Source organism: Halyomorpha halys, unplaced genomic scaffold, assembly GCF_000696795.3.
Source record: "Halyomorpha halys isolate HHAL.00 unplaced genomic scaffold, Hhal_1.1 Scaffold599.1, whole genome shotgun sequence".
NCBI lineage: Eukaryota > Metazoa > Arthropoda > Insecta > Hemiptera > Pentatomidae > Halyomorpha > Halyomorpha halys.
The window spans coordinates 330,781-355,496 of NW_027108603.1; the positions used below are offsets into that span (position 1 = coordinate 330,781).

Here is a 24,716-nt window from a genome sequence, read left to right on the forward strand (position 1 = left end):
AAAAACGACAGGACTTTTTGAATGCCCTGGTACTTATTATTCTAATACTGAGCCTAAATAATGGATAAAAGGAGGAATGAAAAATATATAATTTGTAGGTATCACTGGACTTATGCTGCTTAATATCAAATTAAGTTAAACAAAAGTTTATACATATCATGTAGCATGTGCTGATTAGTAATGAGAAAAAAAAATAAACGAAAAAATATCCAAATGTGTTTAACTGATGCACTTTATAATAAACAAGTATTTACCTATTCAACCACTGATCTTTTAAGCATTTTATGTATCTTGAAGTGCTTGTTTTTCAATAATTTTGATATTGAAAAAAGGTTATTTCCTGATGAGTTCGCCCTCTCACTCTGCCCTGCCATTGCTGATTATGGAATTGAGATACTAAAACATCAATCAACTAAATATTGTACATGCTTACTCCTTAGAGAGAGAGAGAAATGCTTTATTTATTCATTCATGCTGCCCAAATACATCGGGTTGCTACATTACACAGCATACTTATCAATCCGTGATCAGATATATATAAATTACATATTTTTACATGGTATAATAAAATAAAAAGAAAACTTTTTTTTCCCCACAGTTTTTTTTACAATTACAAATTTCAGTATACACGCCAATACAAAGATTTCAATTTATTCCTTTTTTTTCTTTCCCTATCTTGTTCGTTCCATTTCACAATTTTTATTTCATTTAATCGACAAATTCACTCTCCCGAGTTCCCCCTCTCAGATCCTCCCCAGTGACCCGCTAAACAAATTCACTATTAGACGGTAGTGTGAGATCAAACTAGTCACAGTAGTAGATCAGTTTACAGTAAAACAAACAAATAAATACATTTTACCAAAACAAAACTAATACATAGATTGAAAGGAAAATATAATAAAAAGTTGCTTAAAAGAAATACTAGATTGGATACATAAGTAAAAAATAAAAATAAATAAATAAAAATAATAATAATAAAAATAAAATAATTTAATGAATAAATAAGTTAAAACACACAAATCGACAGGTCCACCTTCTAAAATAAATAAATAAAACAATGAATAAACTAGAGCTAATTCCCATGCAGGTGATGATGTATTATTCCCAGGAAGTCCAAAATAATATTTTCTGCCAAGATCGCAATATCTCCAATGCTAACACCTAGTCCTTTTTAGAAGCTCCTTGTTCTATCTGGTATTGTTCCGCGATATCCAAACCAGAGGCCTCTCACGGTGAACTCTCTCTCTCTCTGAAGGCCTCGTGGAATTTTTCCTTAAGGAAAGGGATGCATTTTTCATATATTTCCTTTTTTTCCCTTTCCACTGCACCTTCCTGTTCAAGGTCATTACTCTCAAATCTTACTGTCGGATCCAAGATCAGAGCCGTGCCTCCGACTTTTGTAAATGCGAAAATATCGGCGTATCTTATGGATCCGTTGGTGTCAACGCAATAAACCTCCTCGAAGCAGGTGAAGTCTTTTCTTTCAAGGAACTTCATCAATTCTTCTTTGACCCTATGGTGCCGGCGTGTTATAAGGAGTGAGAGCATCATATTTCCTAAAAAGAATCTTACAATCTTGGTTATCTTCTTCTTTATAAATAGACCAATCTTTTTAAACTCCTCATAAACATTTTAAAACCATAAAACATGGATTGGAAAAACTAGCATCTTCTTTAAAAGCATTATCCCATCTCAAGTATTTCAAGAATAATATTCCTCCCCTGCCTTAGGCCACATCAAAGTCGGTAGGCTAATTATGAGAAATACCGTTGTTTAAAATACCCCGAAATCTGAAAAAATCAATACAATTTTAATTCTCAACCACTTCAATGTCTCAAACATCATTTTGTAGAATACCTATTTAATTTTTCTGACTAAGAACATTCTCTGAAGATGTTTCTAGACTAAAGTGTTAATATTTATTTTTTTAAATAGTGTAAAGTTTAACTCTCAAGTAGTTCAAGCTATATAAGATGCTTAAAAGATCAGCGGTTGTTCATATAAGTGACATGAATCGCCTAAAGAATAACTTAATAACTGGATTAATAAGAATAATTGTGAATTCCATTATAGGGCAGAGCCCCTTATGTAGTAATGGTCAGGAATATTTTTGTGACATTTTTATTTTCATTAAGTTTTATTAATGTGATGCTAATTCCTTTTTATTCTATTTATTTCAGTGAAATTGGTGAAAGAGGGCAAAATGTTCCTTCAAACGAGCATGAATCAACTGCATATTTGTGAGTAAATATTATTATTGCAGTGATATTACTTCAGTAGCTTTATCTCTCTTCTCCTCTCTCACATATACACATGCTATACATGCTCAAGAATGCTTTATTATAATAATATTTTGTTACTGTTTCAGGACTCACAAAAAAAATGGGTCTACTTCTTTCAAAGCCGATAAATTTCCAGCTTTAAATGGCACTAATAGGTAAGTAGTTCAAATTATTATTTGTATTTGTTTGGTATCTTAGTGTTTTAATAAATTGGAAATATTTTGTTTTCTAGTTCTGTGGGTAGGTAGTATCATATTAAATTATAATATATTTCCTGTTACAAGATTCATGGATAATATTGTTCTCAATATTGTTGTCTGTATAATCAGCATAATTTTGTATCAAGTTTAGGAAATGAACTTCAGGAAATTCTAGGCGATTGCCTGGGACTTGCTGGTGTTAAAACATTTGGGTTTGCATCAGTTGCTGTAAAGACTTTTTTATGTCGTTTTTCTCCTATAGAGCCTTCTCGTTGAGGTCTCAGGATGTCGAGGTTTCTATAGAGCCTTCTTGGAAAACAAAGGTCCATTTATATAAAACTCTAAATTAGGCCTGTCCTAATATAGGCCTTCCAGACATGGACCCTATCCACACATCCAGCCATCAGCTGGTTTTCGAGAGGAAGATCCTTCAAAGAATCTATGGGATGGTAAGGGATGAGGAAGGCTGGAGAAGAAGATGAAATAAGGAATTCTATGACCTTTGTTAGGCTGGGACATCTTGGGTAGGCAGGACATGTTGCACTGATGAGTTCTGACGAAATGCCTAAAAGAGCCATGGAAGAAGAAATCCATTATCTAAGAAGAGTTGGACGGCCCAAGCTCTGGTGGATTGATGGCTTGGTACTAGACCTGCTTGGAGTCCGAAATTGGAAGACAGCACCCAAAAACCGAGCCGAATGGCATTGGCTCATAGAGGAGGCCAGGACCCATCACAGGGTTGTAGCGCCTACTGATAGATAGAGCCTTCTAGCATTTTTTATGTAAAGGGTTGCTTGTTTTAATTCAATAAATTAGTTTCTAATTATTAAAATTTAACTATTTTTATTTTCACAAAGAAAAGTAATATGGTTAGTAATATAGTTAGTAGCATCATTTATCCTACGCTCGTGGGTAGAATAAGATGGTAGTACCAACAACTATTGACAGGAGGTTAAATGATTACCAACTGAGATTGTTGGGAGATTTAGAGGTTGAAGGTGATGCAATTTAAAAGGATTTGTTTTTGATAGAGGGAAGTCTACTCTCATCTCCACAACTCTGATTTTTATTTTATTATATTATTAGTCAATTAAGTATTAAAAATTTTTTTTTCATAATTGGTGGAGGAAATAGCAAAGCTCATTGGCCTTTTAGTTCCTGGATAAAGTTTGAATCGATTCTAGGTATGCACTCTAAGATTAAATATTTTTCATAATGGCTATGTATCAAATCTGGGCTTGGGAAACTCTTGATGAGTTATGGGAGAAACACAATGTTTCTACTTGATGCTGATTGCATTGCCTCCTTGTATAATCATTATTCTTTATTTAACTGTCCTTAAGACCTGTTATGAGATCATATTGATACAAGGTCATTTATTTTAAAATATGAATTAATTGGAAACATATTTTAGTCTTATTTTAAAATAATGATTATGTTTTGCGCTTTAGTGTTATTTGTTTTCCTATTATAAGTACTATGAAAATATATTTTTGGTGAGACTTCTTGGCATCATTAATTTTTTTAATTACGATGTAATTTTGGAAATCCGAACTGATAGCTGCTGGGGGAGGGGTGTTTAGATTACTGAAAACTCTGGATTAGAAAAAATGGCGTAACAAAAAAAAATCAACAATATGAATGTATAAATATATTATACTGCAAATTCAAATTTCACTTTGAACCTCAAATTTCACTGTCAACAGTTTGAAATTCTATAAAAATAATGTTTTTAACCTTAAAGTTGGTTATTTATTTATTTTATTTTTTGCTGAGACTTCTGCTGATTCTTGTTTTCTCAGACATTATAAAAGAAGGATTTGATAGAGCCTTCTAGGAAATGGAGAAGGAAGCAAGGAAAAGGAAGCCTAGGAAATCTGCCATGGTATATCATTCTCTGTTGCTCATTTTAGACAGTGATTGAAATGAGACATTGCTTCTTCATGCTTTATTGTCATTGGTTCCTCAACTTGTCTTTCACCTTCTTCTTAACTGGTAGAGACTTCTGTAACACTGTACAATTTCCTCATCAGTATTTCTAATTCCAACAAAATATATTATGAACACTTCCATAGGAATTAGATTACTTGGTATCAAAACTGTGTAAAAATTTTGACATTCAATTTTCATGATGATCACAATAAAGTTATTTCTAATTACTAATAGGTAAGTACCTGTAGATTAGCAAGTTTAAAAATGTCCTTTTCAACTTTCTCGACTTGTCTTTCTTTCACCCTCTTCTTAACTGGTAGATACTTCTATAGCACTGTACGATTTTCTCATCAGTATTTCTAATTCCAACAAAATGTATTATGAACACTTCCATAGGAATTAGATTACCTCATATCGAAACTGTGTAAAAATTTCGATTTTCATGGTAATCACCTCAATTTACTTCTAGGTGAGAAAGTTTATAAATGTCCTTTACTCATGTGCACTTTTATTTGATAACAAAAATGTTATTACCTGCTGAGTTTTCTCTAAAAAGTATTTTTTTTTTATGCCAGTTTGGATTACTGTAGTATTCTGAGTACCAAAATTCAGCTTATGAGATTACACTGTATTAATTTTCATTAAATTTATGTATGTAAAATCTAAGCCGTTCATGCTATATAGTCTGTGATATGTTCATTGAATTGGTTTTTAATATCATTTAGTTTTTGTTAATATCTGTTAACTTTTTTCCTTAAAGTTAAAATAGAGTTAAATTTAAACCATTCCCTATTTTTATTTAACACTCTCAAATGCATTTGTCTAATTTTCAAACTAAAATTTACTTTTATTTTTCCCTTCCAGTGAAACCCTGTATTTAGGTTTGAGCCTTGCCTATTTTTAGTATTTAATTTAGTTTATTTGTGTGTCAATCGATCAGAGTGGTTTAGTTAATATAGTTTTAGATTTTAAAATGTATTCTAAAAAATACTTCTACTTTCTTTAAGTTCAATACATCTCAATATCCTTTGTTAGTATCTTTAATTTATAAACTAGCTGTTAAATTTTGTTCTCAATAAATTTTTTATGTTCATTATTTTTCCAGAATCAATCTCTCCAGGCCCCCCCAAGTTCCAAGTATGAAGTTAACATCTAATGTTAGCAGGGTCGAACGAGATAATGATGGGTTTCTGATACCAACTTCAACTGCTATTCATCGTCCAAAACCACAGGTTGCTGAATTTAATGAGGAATTAGAAAGGGTAGCTGTAGGAAAATTGAGTGAACTAATGGATAGACTACCTGCTGTAGGTATTAGAAGGAGTAAATGTTTATTTTTCATCATCCTATATATGGTTTCATTAATGGCAGTTTAAAAAACAAACCCTGATACTAAATTTATTATAAATATATGCCAGTAGTTCTCAAGCTTCTTTTTTCTGATGGTGCACTGAAATTATAAAACCAAATTCATGGTATCTCTATTATTATTATTTTTGTAGAATTGACTATAGAAACATATGGTGGCCATAATGCATTGAGTATCTTAATTCCTAAACTTGCTGACTATATTTTTTATCTTGAGCAATGTATAATTAAGCTCTGCAAAAATGGAAGTTTGAAGGGAATAACATATGGAGATGTTGTTCATTAGGGCTTTAGGGTGTAAAACCCAATGGTCATCAAGGCCCATATGTGAAGATGTACACTTCCTGCTTCTGATTGTTAACACCATTCATAGTTTTTTTTATTTAATTTTTACAGTGTGGATAATTAGTAACTCTGGGTCACGTCCTGTGTGATTTTAGCCTTATTAATGATTCCCTATATTAATTTTTTTATATAACTATAAACTTTATGTGTAAATTAAAATTGCATAATATATAATCTTGATTTCTTGAATCATTTTCTTACTCAAATGAAATACAGCTTAAAGCTAATCACATATATACTTAATTTAGAAATCCGATAATATATTGTTTAGTTTTCACTTTTATCAGTTTTAGAAGTTTCAAAGTGATTATTAAAAATCAATTTACATTTACTTTCTTTTTAGGTAGAAGCATTTTATTATTTGAAGAAGTATGAGGAATGGCTCGTTTATGAGAAAAGAAAAAAGGCACAAGATATGATAAATGTAAGTTATATTTCAAACATACATTTTTATTATGGATTGTTTGTAATTGACCTTAGACGTAATTATAGAAGTTGAACGGGAGAGAGGAGTGGGGTTGAGGTTTGTGAAAAAGATAAAACTTATTTTTTATATTGTGCCAAAGTTTTTGTCTAAGTTATAGGCCTTCATCAAGGCTAACAATTTGAATAACAAGATAACCAACTGTTAAAAACCAGATAACTAATATTGGTTGTGAATATTGATTGGTAATATTGGAGTTTATTTTATATTTTTTTATTCCATATTATATGTCATATTCTATGGGTATTTATGGCATGAAAATCATACCTCTTCTTAGTTATATTTATAATATTTCAGAATTTAATTTTGGTTATTTCCGTAGAATTTGACTATTTATTTTCTTATTTATATTTCTTTACCTAAACATTTTGTGGCTTCATCCACCTGCCCAGACTACATCCGCTTTCCTATTTACTTATACATTTTGTGGCTTCATCCACTTTCCTATCTACTTATTCATTTTGTGGCTTCATCCGCCTGCCTAGACTACATCCGCTTTCCTATCTACTTATACAATCTCATATTTTATACTCTCATGTTTGTATATGTCAATGATTATCTTGTTTTTACATAGCCCTGATGAAGTCCTATTACTTAAATAGAAAAATTTGCATATTTTAAATAATTCTCTCTTAATGAAACTCCAAGAAGTGGCAGTCTTTAAAACTTCTTTTGATTGACTCATAATATTAGTATAACATTGGTATATCGATAAATACAAGGAGAAATAAATATGTTTCTATTCAAAGAATTCGATAGTGTATATATGTAGTTAATTGACCATATAATTTAAAATATAAAGAAGATGGTCAGGGTTACGGTCAGAAAGAACAAAATAGTTTTCTACTATTTATTATCTGATGTTTCGCTCCACTTTGCAGGGCTTCAATATTGACTATTCAATTATTCATAGTTCAAGACTGAAAAGTCTGTAAAGCTATCATCTTGAACAGCCCTGATGAAGCCCTACAAAGTGGGGCGAAACGTCAGATAATAAATAGTTGAAACTATTTTGTTCTTTTTGACCGCAACCCTGACCATCTTCTTCATATTTTATAATTCAATAGTGTGTTTCTCAAACATGCTGCTAGACAGTGGATGTTAGTGGCAGCTCTCATCGAGCCTCATCCATTGTTTATTTACAATCCAATTGTTCGCCAACAGAAGCTTCCACTATTGGTTTAGTTAACCTTTTGCTGTGTTGCTAGACTAGCTGAGCAGTCCAGCTTTAGGCATGTTTTTTATATGATCAAAACATTTTTATTAAAAGAATTAATGGAGAACAGGTTCAAATATTTTAAAAGAGATGTAATATAAATTTATTATAATTAGGTACATTGAATAAAGTTTACTTCTTTCTTTTTCTTAATTTAATACGGTTGAACTGAATTTATTTAAGTTGCTATTTTAAGAATATTCCTGCTGTTTGCCATTTATTAATGAGAGTTTATGTGATTTTTTATTTTATGCTACTAATGTTTTTATTTTTAGGGGTGTCCTGATCTGGATAGAGACAAACGTTTACAAATTCTGGACTGGCTACATTCCAGTTAGTATATTATTACTTATTACCTTTTAAGATTACCTAGCCGACACAGCAATGTTTCACTATTGCTAGATTTTGAGAAGTATAAAGATTAATTGAACACAATTGAAAGTTTTATATAAATTAATATATTTAGTTAAAATTAAACATATATTATTCTTTTTATTAATGTACTGGATTAACAATTGAATTAATTACTTTCTAGAAAGGTGGTTTCTACCATAATTAACTTCTTTGAGCACTGGTTCCAAATTATTTTTAAATATTTCAATAGTTCTGAAATCTATATTTACTGTCTCTCATCATATCTTCATGTTTTTAAATGTTTCAAACCAGCCAAAACTTGCTTTGAAAATTTAGTTACAGTAGTCACCCTTCTTCAAATATTCAAAAAGAATATCCCTTTGGTTGGTTAATTATTAATGCTGAAGGAACATTCTTTTCTAATAAAACCTCTATCAAAGTTACTTTTCGTATTGTTTGGGACACGTGTTTCATTTAACCAGTGTTACTGTGATAACTTAGGGAAAATGATTGAAAAATCAAGCATAAACCACAACTTTAAAAATCAGAATGATTTCATTATAAACATCTACAACACATGATTTTTAAACAAAGGAACACATGTTAGCTGTATTATTACACTCTGCATGCTTATTTACAGATAGTCTTTGAGATGTCCGGGAACTCTGTGTGTCCTGGTTGATATTTTTGGTGCAGACATGTGATATATGTATATATATACCACTTATGATTAGACGGGATGGATTAATCAAAATAAAAAGGGGTTCGGGCAGACTAACAACACAAGAGTATCTCAATAACTAACCTTTATTAACAGAAAACATATGGTATCTATAGACACATGGTTTATTAAACTTAAAGATAGCTAATCCTATTAGTAGAAGTTCTTATTGTTATACAGCTAACTCCCTCCCTCCAGTTCCTTCCTATGGAGGAACTCTAAACTTTCAACAGTAGAATTAACCATATTCATGGATTTTATAGCAGGGTATCTTTGCTGTCATCTTGTAAAACAATATTGAGGTGTCTTATCCAAGTTCTCCCAAGTAGAGGCGTGCAGTTGTTACCAACAATAAAAAGAAGTTCAGAAGAATGTTTGCTTTGGTACTCCACATTCACTTGAGTGTAGATTGATCCAACAGAGCAAAAGATTGATCTATTATTTGTACGAACTTGAATTTCAGTAGGTTTGATTGACTGAGGGATATTTAGGCGTTCAAAACATTGTTCAGGTAAAAGGGTATAACCCGCCCCTGAATCATCTTCTAAACTTTGATTTTGACCTTCGTGTTTTAATGTAACAAAACATTTTCCAGAGTCTTTAGCACGTTGAGGTGTTCTATCTAAGTAGATATAGACAACAGAGTTGATGGAGAAATTATCTCAAGCAATAGAGTTTGATGGATCTTCCCATATTTCAGGATCAGATTCATTATGATCTGTGAGGTGGATTGCTTTGTCGCATCTCTGTTGCATGAGAGTGGTGATACACACCTTACATGGCCAGGTTTGTTGCAAGCAGAGCCAAACAAGTTTTGAATAATTGATTGGACCTTGCCTAACTCTATGAGATCTACTGGAACATAGGATGCGTAATTTATCTATTCTTATATGTTTGTAGTTTTTATTTCATATAACATTATTTCTCTGGGTTGAAGGAGGAAATTGTAATTTAGATCTTGTATTCTGAATAATTGTTTTATAGTGATAGTTCGACTTGTAATCTCGTTTGTAAAGTTTATTTACTTCAGTTGTCTTGGATTTCAAAACTCAATTCAAATCAGGCAGCTTCCATTGCCATGGCCTTTTTAAGAATCTGGTTGAATGGATTTTTATCTGATTGTAACAGCTGCTCTCTTATCCAATCATCTTTTAAGCCCTTTATGAATTGTGAACGCAAAAATAAATGATTAAATGAACATTTACATGTAACTGAAAAATGACAGTCAGAGAGATCACTTTTTAGTGGCGCTACATATTCTGCAATTGACTTGTTTTCTTGTTGGTTTGTGTGAAATGCCTTTTTAGTTCTGATTGATTGGGTTGTCAGATCCTAAAAGTGATGATAAATTATTGTTATGAACAAGCCTGATAGATACAGATAAAAGTTGTCTTTTTTTTTTTTCATCATTCACATTTCTTATTTTGAGGTAAGCTTTGAAACGCTCCAAATAGTTTTGAAATTTTTCTTGCTTTCTGTCAATGGTTTTGAAAGATGGTATATTGAAGGTAAAAGTTTGACTTACCGGATCTATTGATGTCTTGTTCAACTTTGAAATTACTTCAGAAACAAGATTGTCTTGAGCTTGATTAAAGGCTTCTAGAAATGTTTTTAACTGTTTTGTATCCATTTTGTTTTACCTAATCGTCAAATTACTGTGATGATTTCAGGAAAATGATTGAAAAATCAACCATAAACCACAACTTTATAATTCAGAATGATTTCATTATAAACATCAACAATATATTTTATAACACATGATTTTTAAACAAAAGAACACTTGTTAGCTATATTAATTACAGTTACAACTTGTAAGGTTTTAAACTACTTAGATACTTTACTTATAATTATGCTCTTATCATTTTATTTTAGATAGTTATGAACCGTTTATTGTCAATCGAGGATGGAATCGAGAGGTGATTGAAGACTATATTTCTGTTTCTTCTAGAAACACTATTCATAATCAGAAAAACACACACCAACAATATAAAGAAACAGATTCTTCTCAAATTGCTGTTTTCCTTCTTAAGAACTGGACTTTAATTAAAGGCAATGGACCAATGGATTTGATGATTTCTGGAGATTTAAGAGATGTGTATGTAAAAAGTTTGTTTTAATAATCCTATTAAATAAAATTTAGATGAATTTTCTGTTTAAGTGCCAGTGTTGTATCTGAAAACATTTGAGACAATTATATTTACAGATTTAAGTTAACTACTAAAGTAATTTTTAACTTTGACATGTGTTGCTTGATAATTTTGTTGTTTTAATAAGTAATGTCATAGATTATGTTAGATCTGTTTGGTATTGCAAAGAGAATAGAAAACCTCTATTAAAGCCCAAAGATAGATTTAATTTTTATTTAAAATTACCTTTCCGGTTGACTTTCAACCATATATTTTGTTTTTTTGGAATTAAAAACAGTCGCATAAAATACTTCAATGAGGTTGGCTTTCTATGTATAAGAGTATTGCAGAATGTACTGGACCTCGTACCTACAATACCACCCATTTTTTTCTTTTCTTGATAAAGATTTCTTTGAAATGCCCTGTATTTCTCTATTGCCCTACATACGTTCTCTATTGGGATCACATTCTTCTTTCATGAGTCAAAAATTTGTCAAGATGTGCCAAATGACCGAAAGCAATTCTTTATTTTCCCCTTTCAATACTCTGGGATTTTCTGTTTGGTAAACTAACAATTTTAAATCACCAGCTTTCTACTAAGAAGTAATGTCAATCGGTTATTGGAAGGCTTATGTCCAGAAGCAACTGATTCTCCCTTTGATAAAAATGTACGATTAGGTATTCTTTTCCACAACAAAACAGTCTCATCTACATTGAATATTTGACTTGGAGAATATTCTCCATCTTCAATAATTTTGGGTAATAAGGAAATAAATTCTTTCGTAGCATCACTATCTGTATCGGCCGTAGCCCTAATTTTACTCTTGCGTTTCAAAATTGAACATATTGTAGATCTGTTTCCGATCTGACATCCGATCGCAGAGGATTTAACAGTTGAATCTTTGAAAATGTGTAAAATAGCGAAAGTTGAGGGTCACCTATATGTTCATTCGATTATAATTTAATATTTCACTAGGCCAACATTATTTTCTTCCCTTTATTCATTTACTCTCTTCAATTATAAGAAATACATTTTTATGTTATCATTCAGTAAGGATACTTTGGATTATTTTACTTATCTGTTCTATTTTTTTCTTTCTTCAATTACTACTAATTAAATTACTATGATTAACCATATATCATTTAATTTTATATATATTTTACACAAATTACTTTTAGGTCATCTGTATATTGTTTAGCAACGAATCAGTATTAATTTTTTTTTCTGGGAAAGAGGTTGCTTTGAAAGAGGATTTTTTCCCCCTTAAGGAAAAGACCCTTTGCCCCAACTATGTTCTGGTCCTTTGGCCTGGCACATTAAAATTCAGCAAAAACCAAGATTGCAAAATTTGCAGATACACCACTTTAGCCTTACAACGATTATATTTCTCACTATATAATTATTTTTTTATTTCTGTTTCGTTGTATATTTATTAATATTCCATTAGCACTTATCCTTTATTTCCTATTGAAAGAAAATATTTCTTATCTTTTATTCTTTACACAACTTGTTTTACAAACTAAATAGACAACCTATTCTAGTTATACTATTTTAAATTAAATTAAATTGTTATTAACAAGAACTAAAGAATTCCTTTTATTTTTATAATTATTTATGGTTTTGTTTTCAATCTTATTTTGCTTGTCTAATTCATACTTCATATTTTTCATGATTATTTCTTGCTAGTGAAAGATTGGAATTAAGTTTGAATCTTATTTTGCTTGTCTAATTCATACTTCATATTTTTCATGATTATTTCTTGCTAGTGAAAGATTGGAATTAAGTTTGAATCTTATTTTGCTTGTCTAATTCATAATTTATATTTTTCATGATTATGTTTCTTATTAGTGAAAGATTTTTGTTCGTTTTTCAAATAGGAAAGACCAGACTTTGATCGAAGAAGGGCATGTCTCCAGTAGAATACTCTCTGCCGATGGTACTATCATCAAAACAAGCTGTTGTGTTTATCACTTAAACGGTGAATTCACTGATCCCAGTAATAGTAAGTTTTCATTCTTACTGGAATGATATTCTTAATGAGGTCTTTCTATGCGCACTGCACTTATCTTGTAGTACTTAACGTATGAAATATATTGATTATGTTTTAAAAAATAGTAATAACTATACAAAAAAATTGAATTGTACAATTGTAACTAAAAACTAGTATTATTATGAATATTTTAGGTATCCCAGAAGATATCAAGAGGCATTTTGTTATCAATAAGTTTCCTAACCATTGGAAGGAAATCGTTAGGAAATGGAATCTTATACAACAGAAGCAAAGTATGCAACATTTTTCAAATGGAAATAGCATCAGAGGTAAGCCATTAAATATAATAGTTCTTATAGTTTAAATAATTTTTTTTATCTGGTAAAGTTTTTATTTTTGTTATGTCTTATCATTGTCCATTGTAGTCTTGATTTTAAGGATTTTATGTTTTTAGAAAATAAAAGTTGGTTTTGTTTTAGGTGGTGATAGAAATGAAACTGATTACAATTATCAAAGTAAGAAACGTAAATCTTCAGAACTTGAACCGGAGGTAAATTACTGATATTAATTAAATTATCTTCTATTTAAATACACTATTGATGTGTAAAGCAGAGAACTAATTAAGTAGATAATGTTATTATTATCATAACTACGTTTATGTCCATTCAGGTACCAATAATCAGAAATTAAATGAAAGAGGTGGAAAATTCCAAACATAGTAAAATATATAATCAGTAAAATATTTACCAATATTGTTTTATTTGGCTGTAGACATAAAAAACTAAGAAGTATTGTAATTATAATGTAACTATTTTACTTTCAGGAACGTCAGATGGTCCCATTGGTGAAGAAGCTTCGTTGTAATCTACCAGATGTTACTCGGCAAACACCAATGACTAGGAAGTATGTACATTTGTTTTTCAGTTTATTTTTTCCATGTAATATATTTATGAAGTTGTAAATAAACATTATGCATAGATCAGATATAAATAAAATATACCATAGATTTTAATTTTAGTCTATTTACTTCATTATCATGAGAAAATTAATTTTTACAGCCAGTGGTTAAGATAGTTTGTCAAAGAGCTATTTTGATAATTGTTATTACCTTTCTTTGTTTCTGAATGTCTCAAATGATTAATTAGTTATCATAGTTTCCAGTGACATATCATGAAAAAATCTAGGCATAATTCAAGGATCTCATGGCTTTGAACTGTATAATTAAAAAATACTTTTCATAAATTTATTTGTTTAAATTTTAAATGAAATCAGAGCAAGAGGATGTAAATTTAGTCATCTTTTGATAAAATGTACAATTTGAGTTTGAGAATGAATTTGAATAAATATAAACCAACTTTTTTTAATTTTTACTCCAATAATTTCATTTTTCCATTAATACTTGGCAACAAGTTAATTCAATTTTAAGAGGTGGGTTGGTGTCCCCATTTACCATCTTCAATTCCAAGAAAGCTAGAAAAAGGCTTCTTCTACTTTGTCTTCCCTCCCAGTCGTGTATTTGTTTTATTTATGAGCTAATATTTAAGATTTTTGGTAATATGTAATTTAATGTTATGTAATACTGTAATAATTGGTAACTGATTTATTTTTAAAAAATTTTCAATTTAGTTTAATTTTAATTTATTAGATCAACCAGGTTGTTCCTTAGAATCACTGTTGATCTTAGAGATTAAAGGAAAACTAAAAATAAAGATCTTTCTGAAATATATAGAATTATCAATTATTACAATATTACATATGACCGAAGGTCTTTCCACGCTATGTTTTTCATTTTACAACCTTCAAAACTTTGATACAAATATACCTTTTTAGCTGTGACGTCATATCTTGACATTATATGGTCTATAAAAAAAAATTGGCAAATATAGTTTATAACAAAAGAGTAAGTAGTTACTTTTACTGTATTGGTCCATGGGGGGGGATCAGAAGCAATGAATTCTAAAAAATCCATATGTTTTTAAAAAATTTCAAATGATCTGGAAGTAGGTCGTAATCAAAAAACTCTGACTGCTGCAACGGTGCCGATTCAAATCAGGTCTTGGGTCAAATTTTATTTCTGTGGAGGTTCCACAAAATGAAAACTTGAGCCCCCCTAAAGTCATCCCAGAATAGATTAGCTATCTACAATATACAGCATAACAAATATCAGAACAACTTTGAATTATCATTAGCCATCTACCATATACAACATAACAAATATCTGAACAACCTCATTTGATGCAACAACTTCCTTTTTAAAATACAATTTTACTGGACCAATGAATAACTTGCAAGGTACTGCTCATAATATGACGTGTTCAATATCTTTTTACAAACTTATAGTTTTTTGAAAAATTTTACATTAGTAAGTTGTTACTAACCAACAACTGGTGATCACAAACTCTAGATACCTTTTTTGGAAGTATCTATGTATTTAAACTTTGCTTGTTTTAAAAATGAATCTATTTATGGGATTTTGGATGTATTTTAAATTTTCACCAAGTTTGATATTTTATTTTTAAATTGTCTTTATGATATCTATTTATTTTTAGATCGACAAATTTTTCAATGATAACCAGGAGTGCTTTGAGAAAAAGACAGAGCAGGAATAATTATTCTTTCTTAGATACACCTAAGTCTTCTAAAGCATTTAACAAGGTTAAGTCAAGAATTAAAACACCAATGGTGAGAAGAGGAATGGAAACCCAAGCATTCTCAGATGATACAGATGTATCTGATTTTTAATATGGTCCAACAATGAGTATAATTTGTGGATTTTCATATATTATTTTATCACTATGTAATTTTAATTAATTTTGAGCTGTATTTATAAAATTTATATTAAAGTTGTATTTATATTAATTTAATAAATTGATGAACTATTGTATAGAATTTGAAACAAGTTATTTTGTCACTATTTATTTGAAAAATCTGTTGTTTTTACTTGTAAATTATTTAAACTCTTGTACATTATTTAATATCACTTAAATATTTTATGAAGTTGAAAAATGGTTGTTAGAAGGAAATAATCATTATGATTATAAATTAATTATTTTAGTTCTGTGTTATATTGAATATTTGCAAGTATAAATATATCAAAGGGATTGTCATGTTTACAATTTCATAATATTAAGCCATTGTGAAACAATACCTGTAAAATTTATTTTTTTTAGCATAAGTTGTGAATCTAGTTATTTTTCAACTAAGTACTGTTACAATTTAAACATCAAAATTAAATTAACTGTTAAGTTTCTTCAAGGTACAAGATAAGTTTAAAAGCATTTTTTCTTTTAAAATTAAGAACTGATTATGAAAGTAAAAACACATTTAATATGTAAATATATCAGAAATAAACTCTGCTTTGTTTTTTATGCTATAAGAGCAGTTTTGAAGCCTTTTCTTGAAATTTACTTTGTAATATCCACAGAAATGTACAGTTACCGAATGAAAGGGGTGATGGTTGAACTGGAGAAAAGAAAATAAGACAAATGAACTGTTTGTTAATCAGACCTGGAAAAAACACTAAAGATAGTGCATTATTTTTTAACTATTATTACTTGATTTTGTGTTAATGTGTTTTAGTATATTGCAATATTTTTGCTGTCATGATTTCCTTAATAGAAAACAATAAAATTGCAATAATATAAGTTTTCTGAAAGGTTGAAATAACTTCCAACATTTTGAACTTTCATATCTTCAGTATTTGAGCATGATAAGGATTAGCAAGTAGGTTGAATATGTTTATTGCTAACATTTTTAATGAATAGATGATGGTTGTTAATGATTTCATTATGTTAGTATATTCTCCAAATAAAAAAGGAGGAAAACTATTTTTTAAAACAAGCGTCTACACTGTATGGAAAAAAAAACTTATTGTGGGAATATAGAATAGAGAGAGAGGGAGGGGAAGAACACTCTTGGATGTGGCATGTGTTATGAACAGATTGGGCACTATATTTAGTGTGACTAAACTATTATGACAATAGCATCACTGCCACAATATGTACTATGAGCTATCAGGTTATAGTGCAACAGTAGCTTCACTGCCACTACATGTAACATCAGCTGTACTTAGTGTAAGACTACTTTCATGATAGTTAATGATGGCATGAAGATAACTACTACCATTGTAGCGGCTGTGTTAATTACTTCTATGGCTATAAAGTATCACTGTGTAAACTGGCTTTAACGTGACAGCAGTTCATTGCTGCTACAAGTAATATCAATTACTCTGCCAAACCTTGTGTGACAGTAAATTGTTTCATTACAGTAACTATCATACAGCTCTGGGCCAATTAGTCTCAAAATCTTTTTATTTGTTTAAAATAATAAACATAGACATTTTTATCTAACAGATGAGGTAGAGAAGCTACTGTCACCTAAGGCCAATTTATTTTTTTTTAAATACTTAACTAGGTACATGCTCTGTTTTATTCTAGTTACAATTAAAATTATTTACAAGTTGTTAAATTTGTTCAATCATAAAAAAATATATATATGGGAAAAAGTTAAACAAATTTATATTTTAAGGATTGACAAATAATATTTAAAAGATAAATGAAATTGAAAATAAAATTAAACTGTAATTGAAACTTTAGAAATAAAAATTAATTGCCTTAATTTCCAGCATAACAGTCTATTTTTATTCTTAACAAACTTTGGTTATGATTCTAATTTGTGTATCTATAAAGACCTGTAGAAATTAATCAATATTAAAGAAACAGAAGAAAAAATTAATAGTCGGTTGTACTTATATAAAAACAGAATTAATAATAATTTCCAGTAATAATCTTACCATTACTCTTTTATCTTCTGACAAAATTTCTTCATCAAGTAAACATTTTACTTCAGAACAGAACTTTTTACATAAAATTCACCGAAAATATTGAAGAAGAAATGATTCATTCCAACAAAATGAGCTTTACTCCAAGCCTATGCTTATACTAAGGGGAGGATGGTGAAAGTGGATATCACTGGTACCCATAATGACAGTGACCGTATGGGCATGAATTTATATTGCTTAGATTTATGCCCTTTATATTTCAGGAAATATTTTCGAAATTATGTTAGAAGAATAAATAAATAAAAAAAAAAACTTTTTTTGTTTATTCCTCAATGAAATATTGAGAAGAAAGTGCTCAAGGAACTTAAAAGAAAGATATATGGGATGAATGACTGACTAAATAAAATTGTAGTAATAATATTAAAGATAATTTTAAGAATGAATACTAACTCTAATTAGAAGTTAAGAAGTTTTATTAAAATATCTTTCAACTTAATCTATATTCATAATACTTATGATGAAAAACTAACAATATGTTAACAAAGATAAAATTATACAATTAATACTTATCACTTAAAAAATAACAGAATAAGACATTCATTCTTTAACTTTTTACAGACAGACATACTAAAGTAGTCTAAAGGAACTTCAATAAATTTAAAAATAATAAACAATTACTCAAAACATAACCAAAGCCTTCATACAGAGAAACAATAAAAACAAAATAAGATTAAATATAATTTTAAGGAAATGAATCCCTTCATGCGAAGTTTCTTCTATTTCGTAATAATTTTTTTTATTATGTATATTGTCCCTACCATACTATAATTCACACTCGTTTGAATGTTTCATGTTCATAGATGTTACTGAAAATAGTAAGATAAAAGCAAGTGATTGATATTTTTATTAAGTAAAAAAAATCTAATTACTTTAATTAAATGTAAAATATAATCTTAAGGCTAATTACCGGTAAATAACCTTAGGAGAAACAACATACCTCCACATTGTCCAATGCTAACAATGGATAAGTAATCGTATTTCTCATTAAGGATAAATATTAATATTACTATAGGAAGATCAACCATGAAATTTAAATATTTCATAAAATCTTAAAATTAATTTGTAGAAAACCATATTGAAGTATAAGCTCAATAATCAGGCAGATATAAGACTGAGAGTTAAATAATGAAAATGTAGCTATAATACTTAATGAATTAATGCTTTGTAAGATGGCTTGTTAGGAAGATCTGGAAGGAGGCCACGTAATAGATGTCAAAAGCTGGTTAACATATCAACAGCAATTTTGGTGATTTAACATACAATTCATAAATTTATTATGAAAACTAAATAATTAATCTTATTGGAAGATGGTCAATTTCATGTAATAAACTGTGAAAAAATCTTTCTTGTATATTTTTTGTTGTATAGTCGTAACAAAATTTTAGGGTTCTGTCCCATCTTCAGACTGTTTATCTAATTAATTCAAATTATGATTTTTACATTGTGTATCATTGTCTCTCTTCTAATATGTAAACTCATCACTCTCAATTCATCTTGGGCTATTGTCAATGTTACATTTAGCTCAATTAATCATTAATTGTATTTCTAATGTGTTTATATTATTACTATCTCTCCTATTCCTTACAGCTTTTAATTTGACTAAATATGTAAATAATTTTGTTAAATTCTTATATTATAGGAAAAATATTTTTAAGACTTGATTAAACCCTCGTGGTAAAAAACAAAATTCATACATTTTTTTATTTAGTATAGAACAAAGGAAAAAAAATAACATCCTATTGTTTTATATTGTAACTGATTATAATTATTATTGTTAACTCATTAGGCCTATTTATCGTAAGATCAAAAATATTGTCTGATTAGATTAAAATAAGTATGCTGTCTGGCTAGCAACCCAATGGAGTTGGCAGACAATTTTATTGTTTTTTAATAAAGTTTTTTCCTTTTATTTTGGTGAACTGTAACCATTTTCAAATGCCATGTTTCATATTTTATCACAGCATAATCCTGAATATGAGGTTAAATCCTCAATGTTAGTTTGATGAATAAATAAAATTATATAAAAAAGATTTCCACAATTTATTACATGAAATTAACAAAAGAAATACCCTAGGGATGTTAGAATTAAGTTGAGGAATGACTATTTCATCAAAGTTAACAACCAAAAGAACAGTTTACTCAATCCATCTCCAAAATACTAAAACATAACTAGGACTCCAGCAGTACAAGTGACAACAGCAAGGTTTAAAAAGACTCCAATAATGTAAATGAATCGTAATTAGCAAAACATATTCTTTCTAATGAGTTTAATCAGAACCATCATTCTAAAATCAACCAGACCATACATTAGCAGTGATGTTAATAAAATTAATTTTAAGTAATTCTAGATATGAAATCCATTTTGATGAATACTATGTGTAAAATACATATATTATTTTTCCCAAACTATGATAGATTTATTTCTCAACTTTTTCTGCTCTTTGCTAGGAGAAACCCAATATTGAAAAGATGTAGAACACATTACATTATGCAGAGGTCTTAGTGTTATTAAAAATTAATTTTTTTTTTGTTTTTCAAATTACATTATATAAAACTACAGAGTAATGAAATGAAAACATGAACAAATATTAAAGCTTCTTTTAGTTATTTAAATATTTATAAGATTGTAAACATACTTATCCAACATGTATCCTAATAAAAGGTTGCCATTGGAATGAAATCAATAACTCAATTTTTTAACTAACAAATAATAACTTATCAAAGGATTAACTTAAAATTAAAGCCTAAGAAGATCCATATTCCATGTTCAGAGATATTTCAACTAACAGTAACATTCAACTGATTTACTTGATATAATTCCAACATTTATATTGATACCAAAGATACGAACAATATATATGTCAATAACATAAGTAAATTTATAGCTTTTTTTTAGTAAATAGATTTGGATGGTAAAAAAGTAACATAAGACAAAGAATATATTACCCTTCAGGAAAAACTGCAAAGCAAGAGATGTAGGTTTTAATGTAAAAAAAAAATTCTACTAGGTAATACAACTGTAATCAAAGGTAACAAAATGGAAAAAGAAACACAAAAAGGAGGGAATACATAGTGATGACTAAAGCTACTGATCCCTCAAGAAAGTAATGGAAGGATGTCCAGGTGTAGAAAAGTTAAGAGACAGGCCCAGACTGAGGTTGTTAAAGGAAGCTGAAGCTGACGCTAGGAAAGGTGGGATTAAGAAAAGCTGCACTGGTCAGATTGGAAGTGAATAGTCAAAAAAGTCCTTTGCCTCCTAACTCTTAAGTTTGGAGAGTTAAATTAGTTATTTTTCGGTAAAATTAAGATGATAATAAGATATGATGATAACAAAGTATACCTGACTTAAAACATACTCTTTAATCTTTTGATGTTATTCTATTGTCAAAGAGATTTGCTTCAGTGGCCATGAAACAAACATATAAGCTGTGTCGATTGCATATAGAATAACCTTATCCATTCACTATGGCTAATAAACATTACTTATCATCTCTAATTAAATTCTTTGAATAAGTTTAAACTTGGAACACTAGTTGACTAACACACACTTGACACAGCTTTATTATTCCTCAGTTTGATCTGTATTATATTTTTAAAATTTGATAAAATCAATATTTTTAATTAAACCATACAATAATTTAACTGCGTAAAAATAATTTTTCTACACTGAAACATAAGTATAAATTTGTGAACAAAATTTAATATCATTACTGAATGATGCTAGAATTATTTATACTTATTTTCCAATATCAAAGGAAGGTGGATAGCCTTCCAGAACTACATACACATTATTCTTTTGATAGTGAATGAAATACATTGTCACTGTGATCTTAAAGTAAAAAAATATATCAAAATTTAAATCTGAGCTACAAATCTTCTTTTAAGAATTAAAACTATTATTGGTGGGAATTAAGTGTAATTAACACATCTTTATGATAAAATATTATAATGTTAATTGGCTGTTTTTATAATTTATCTAAACAAGCTATGAAATGTAACACATGCATCAACAATTGAAAACCAGTCCTTTCTGCTATTGCAATAAGTAAAAACTAAAATGCATCAGCTACAATGTCAATATTTTGTTGGTAACTGTTTCTAAAATTATTTATTCTAGAAAAATAATTTCAGTATAAGGACGGCAATTTTCTTTTATAAAGAACAATTGAAGAATAGTTTATCTAGAAAAGAATATATTTAAAATAGGAGACTGAATACACAGGAACTAATGGTTCTTCTTTCTCAGTCTCATGTGTCCTATTGCAATATTCATCATCAAAAGGCTCACAATTTTAATTTAACAAGTATAGTATTTATTTAAAAATTTAATGATGACTTGGTTAAGAAATACATTTGCTAAAAAAAAAAAAGGTCTCAGCGCAAATCAAATGAAAATTGTAATTGCACTTGTATTTTTCAGTCAACATTATTACCGACTATATCCATAATACAAAAAAAAAAAAAAGTATAAGGTAAATAAAATAATAATACATAAAATACAGTTATTTTAGGAAAAAATACAGTAAAAAATAAATTAAACATAGAAAATTATTAGTAAGAATTATTCAACAAGTGTTAATTAGAGCAAACAAAGTCATACATCACAGTTTAAAAATTAAGATACCACAACTGTAAATAAAAACAAACTTAAAATTGTAAAATATTTAAATGATAAAACTCGATTAGATAAACTTGACTTTTTAAGGTATAAAAGTATAGAAAATATTTATAACAATAAATACACCAGCTACCTCTCATAAAATATATCATTACAAATAAAATATTTCTAAAGTTAATGACTGAAGCATAGAAAAAACTATTTATAGATAGATAATGAAGGCTTTCGTTTGAGAGGTTAAACACAACCATATTCATACCACATATCAGTTTTTTCTCGGGTAGAATGTCGCCGAGATGGAGTCGAAGCAGGGCTAGCTGGAGCTCCAACGCTTAACCTGTTATAAACTATTACAGGTGGTCTGTAATAATTGAAAAAACAAAAATATTATTTTATGTTATTTTCATTTTGAATAATGTATTTTTATAATGCACTAGTACATTAGCCAATAATGTATCTTGCTAGGATGCAACTTAAACTGTGTTCTAACTTGTTATTATTTGACTTATTTGTAAGAAATTATAAATAGAAAATTAATAAATCTGACAAAAACAGTTTTTATTTATTAAAAACATAGCACATTAATTGAACTTTTAAATAATAATTCAAAATATAAATTGACTAAATTTTAAATTAAAAACATTAACTTTTTCAAAATGTTTTACTTCTTTTAGAATCTATTAAATTGTTTAGAAATTTCATTAATAAAGTTTCGGAGTAATTTTAATTGTAAACCATTTCTTAACATTAAACATCTATTAAACTAAATACATCAATTAAATTTTAAAACAATATAAATAAAATATATTTAATACTTCTTTAATAAGAAAACAATAACCATTATGGGGATTGTTTTTTTAGTAGCAATCAATGGAAGTGTGACTGGAAAACCCTCCATCTCTCCTCTGCTGAAACCTGTCAAAATTATTTTACCTTAGACCTCATGAGCTTGTTGAATTACACAACTTATCGGAATAAAGAATTTCGGCCTATCAAGATTGTACTTGATTAAAAAACATTTGTCCTTACAGTGACCTATAGGGTAGCCACAACAGGGTAACCGAGTGGTAAGGCACTCCCTTAGCATCCCCGAGACTGCAGTGGTGTCGGTTCATTAAATCTGTCCTGGGCAGATTGACTTTAATTTTGTGGCAGCCCCAAGAAACAAAAAATTGACTATCCCACTCTGGTTAAAGGTTAGTAACCTGTATGATAGCCATATTGTATGCTTGCAATGGTGAGCTAGGAAGAAAAAAAGAACCACATTTACTGGATATGACCAAATAGGAGGGGGGCAACAAATAATTTGTGTTTTGCTTGGCATAGAAGGTAATTAACAATATTTATGATTAATAATTAAGTATTACATTTTTAAGTTACTTATTAATAATTCTTCTTCTTCTACTGGCACAACAGGCGCAATAAGCTGCCCTTGGCCTGCTCAACGGCCGCCAACCATCTTTCTCTATCTTCTGTAAGGGCAACTGGAATCCTAATAAGTTGTCGCAGATCCCGCCGCATCCTTCCATCGGCCCTTCGGCCTACCACATTGCCGCACACCATCCGGAACGTAACTGTGCAGTTTATGTGCCACTCTTTCCTTGCTCATCCTCATTACATGGCCAAGCCATTTAAGCTTCTGTATTCTTATGTACGCGGAGATGCTACATTCCTTATAGAGCCCAAAAAGTTCACCATTTTTCCTTCTTTGCCAATTACCATTCTCGCATACGAGCCCTAAGATTTTCCTCAGAATTACTCTTTCAAACCTGTCTACTAGCAGGTTAATGCTTTTATTACTTAGCATCCAAGTTTCTCCACCTTATGTGACGACTGGCCTTATCAACGTTTTGTACAGGGTGAACTTGGTGGTACGACTAACAAGTCTGCTTTTAACTTCTTCTTCTTCATCCTGGTTCTTGTTGATAATAGAGCCAAGGTAAGTAAAACTTCTTACCACTTCGAAATTATAGGGGCCCATTTCCAGGTGACTCATCCTCTGGTCCAGAGGCTTCTTACCCAACAGCATAATTTTGGTTTTTTCCTCATTAATATGCAGGCCCATCCTTTTCGCTTTGACACAAAGAGGAAAAAGAAGAGAAAAAAAGGGAAAGTAAGTCTGTCAAAGAATTGAATTGTAAATGGCTGTCAAGATGATTACAGCTTTGTACCATTCTTGAAATGAAATGAAATGAAAAAATAACTTTATTCTGGGACATATGTCCCCTAAGAATAATTA

The 24,716-nt window shown here is 29.4% G+C and overlaps 2 protein-coding genes across 5 annotated transcripts in view; one reads left to right on the top strand and one right to left on the bottom strand.

Annotated features, from left to right (window-relative positions):
• LOC106684665 (uncharacterized) overlaps positions 1-16,545 on the top strand; it is a 19,176-nt gene extending 2,631 nt beyond the window's left edge. The window contains exons 3-13 of one of the 2 annotated variants that reach the window (XM_067046873.1): positions 2,181-2,240; positions 2,369-2,437; positions 5,520-5,721; positions 6,471-6,551; positions 8,103-8,160; positions 10,775-10,997; positions 12,907-13,031; positions 13,214-13,348; positions 13,499-13,569; positions 13,689-13,718; positions 13,843-13,922. In XM_067046873.1, the coding sequence (XP_066902974.1) occupies positions 2,181-2,240; positions 2,369-2,437; positions 5,520-5,721; positions 6,471-6,551; positions 8,103-8,160; positions 10,775-10,997; positions 12,907-13,031; positions 13,214-13,348; positions 13,499-13,569; positions 13,689-13,709 (1,045 nt within the window). In that variant the 3' untranslated portion in view covers positions 13,710-13,718; positions 13,843-13,922. Of the gene's footprint in view, positions 1-2,180; positions 2,241-2,368; positions 2,438-5,519; positions 5,722-6,470; positions 6,552-8,102; positions 8,161-10,774; positions 10,998-12,906; positions 13,032-13,213; positions 13,349-13,498; positions 13,570-13,688; positions 13,719-13,842; positions 13,923-15,568 lie in introns of those variants that run through there. The other variant, XM_014426881.3, reaches the window with a different exon arrangement.
• A 1,709-nt stretch (positions 16,546-18,254) lies between these two features.
• The window catches only part of Girdin (protein girdin), a 35,872-nt gene continuing 29,410 nt past the window's right edge, over positions 18,255-24,716 (bottom strand). Inside the window, exon 25 of one of the 3 annotated variants that reach the window (XM_014426866.3) lies at positions 18,255-22,838. In XM_014426866.3, coding sequence (XP_014282352.1) covers positions 22,715-22,838 — 124 coding nt within the window. In that variant the 3' untranslated portion in view covers positions 18,255-22,714. The remainder of the gene's footprint in view (positions 22,839-24,716) is intronic. The other 2 variants (XM_067046872.1, XR_001343725.3) reach the window with 2 other exon arrangements.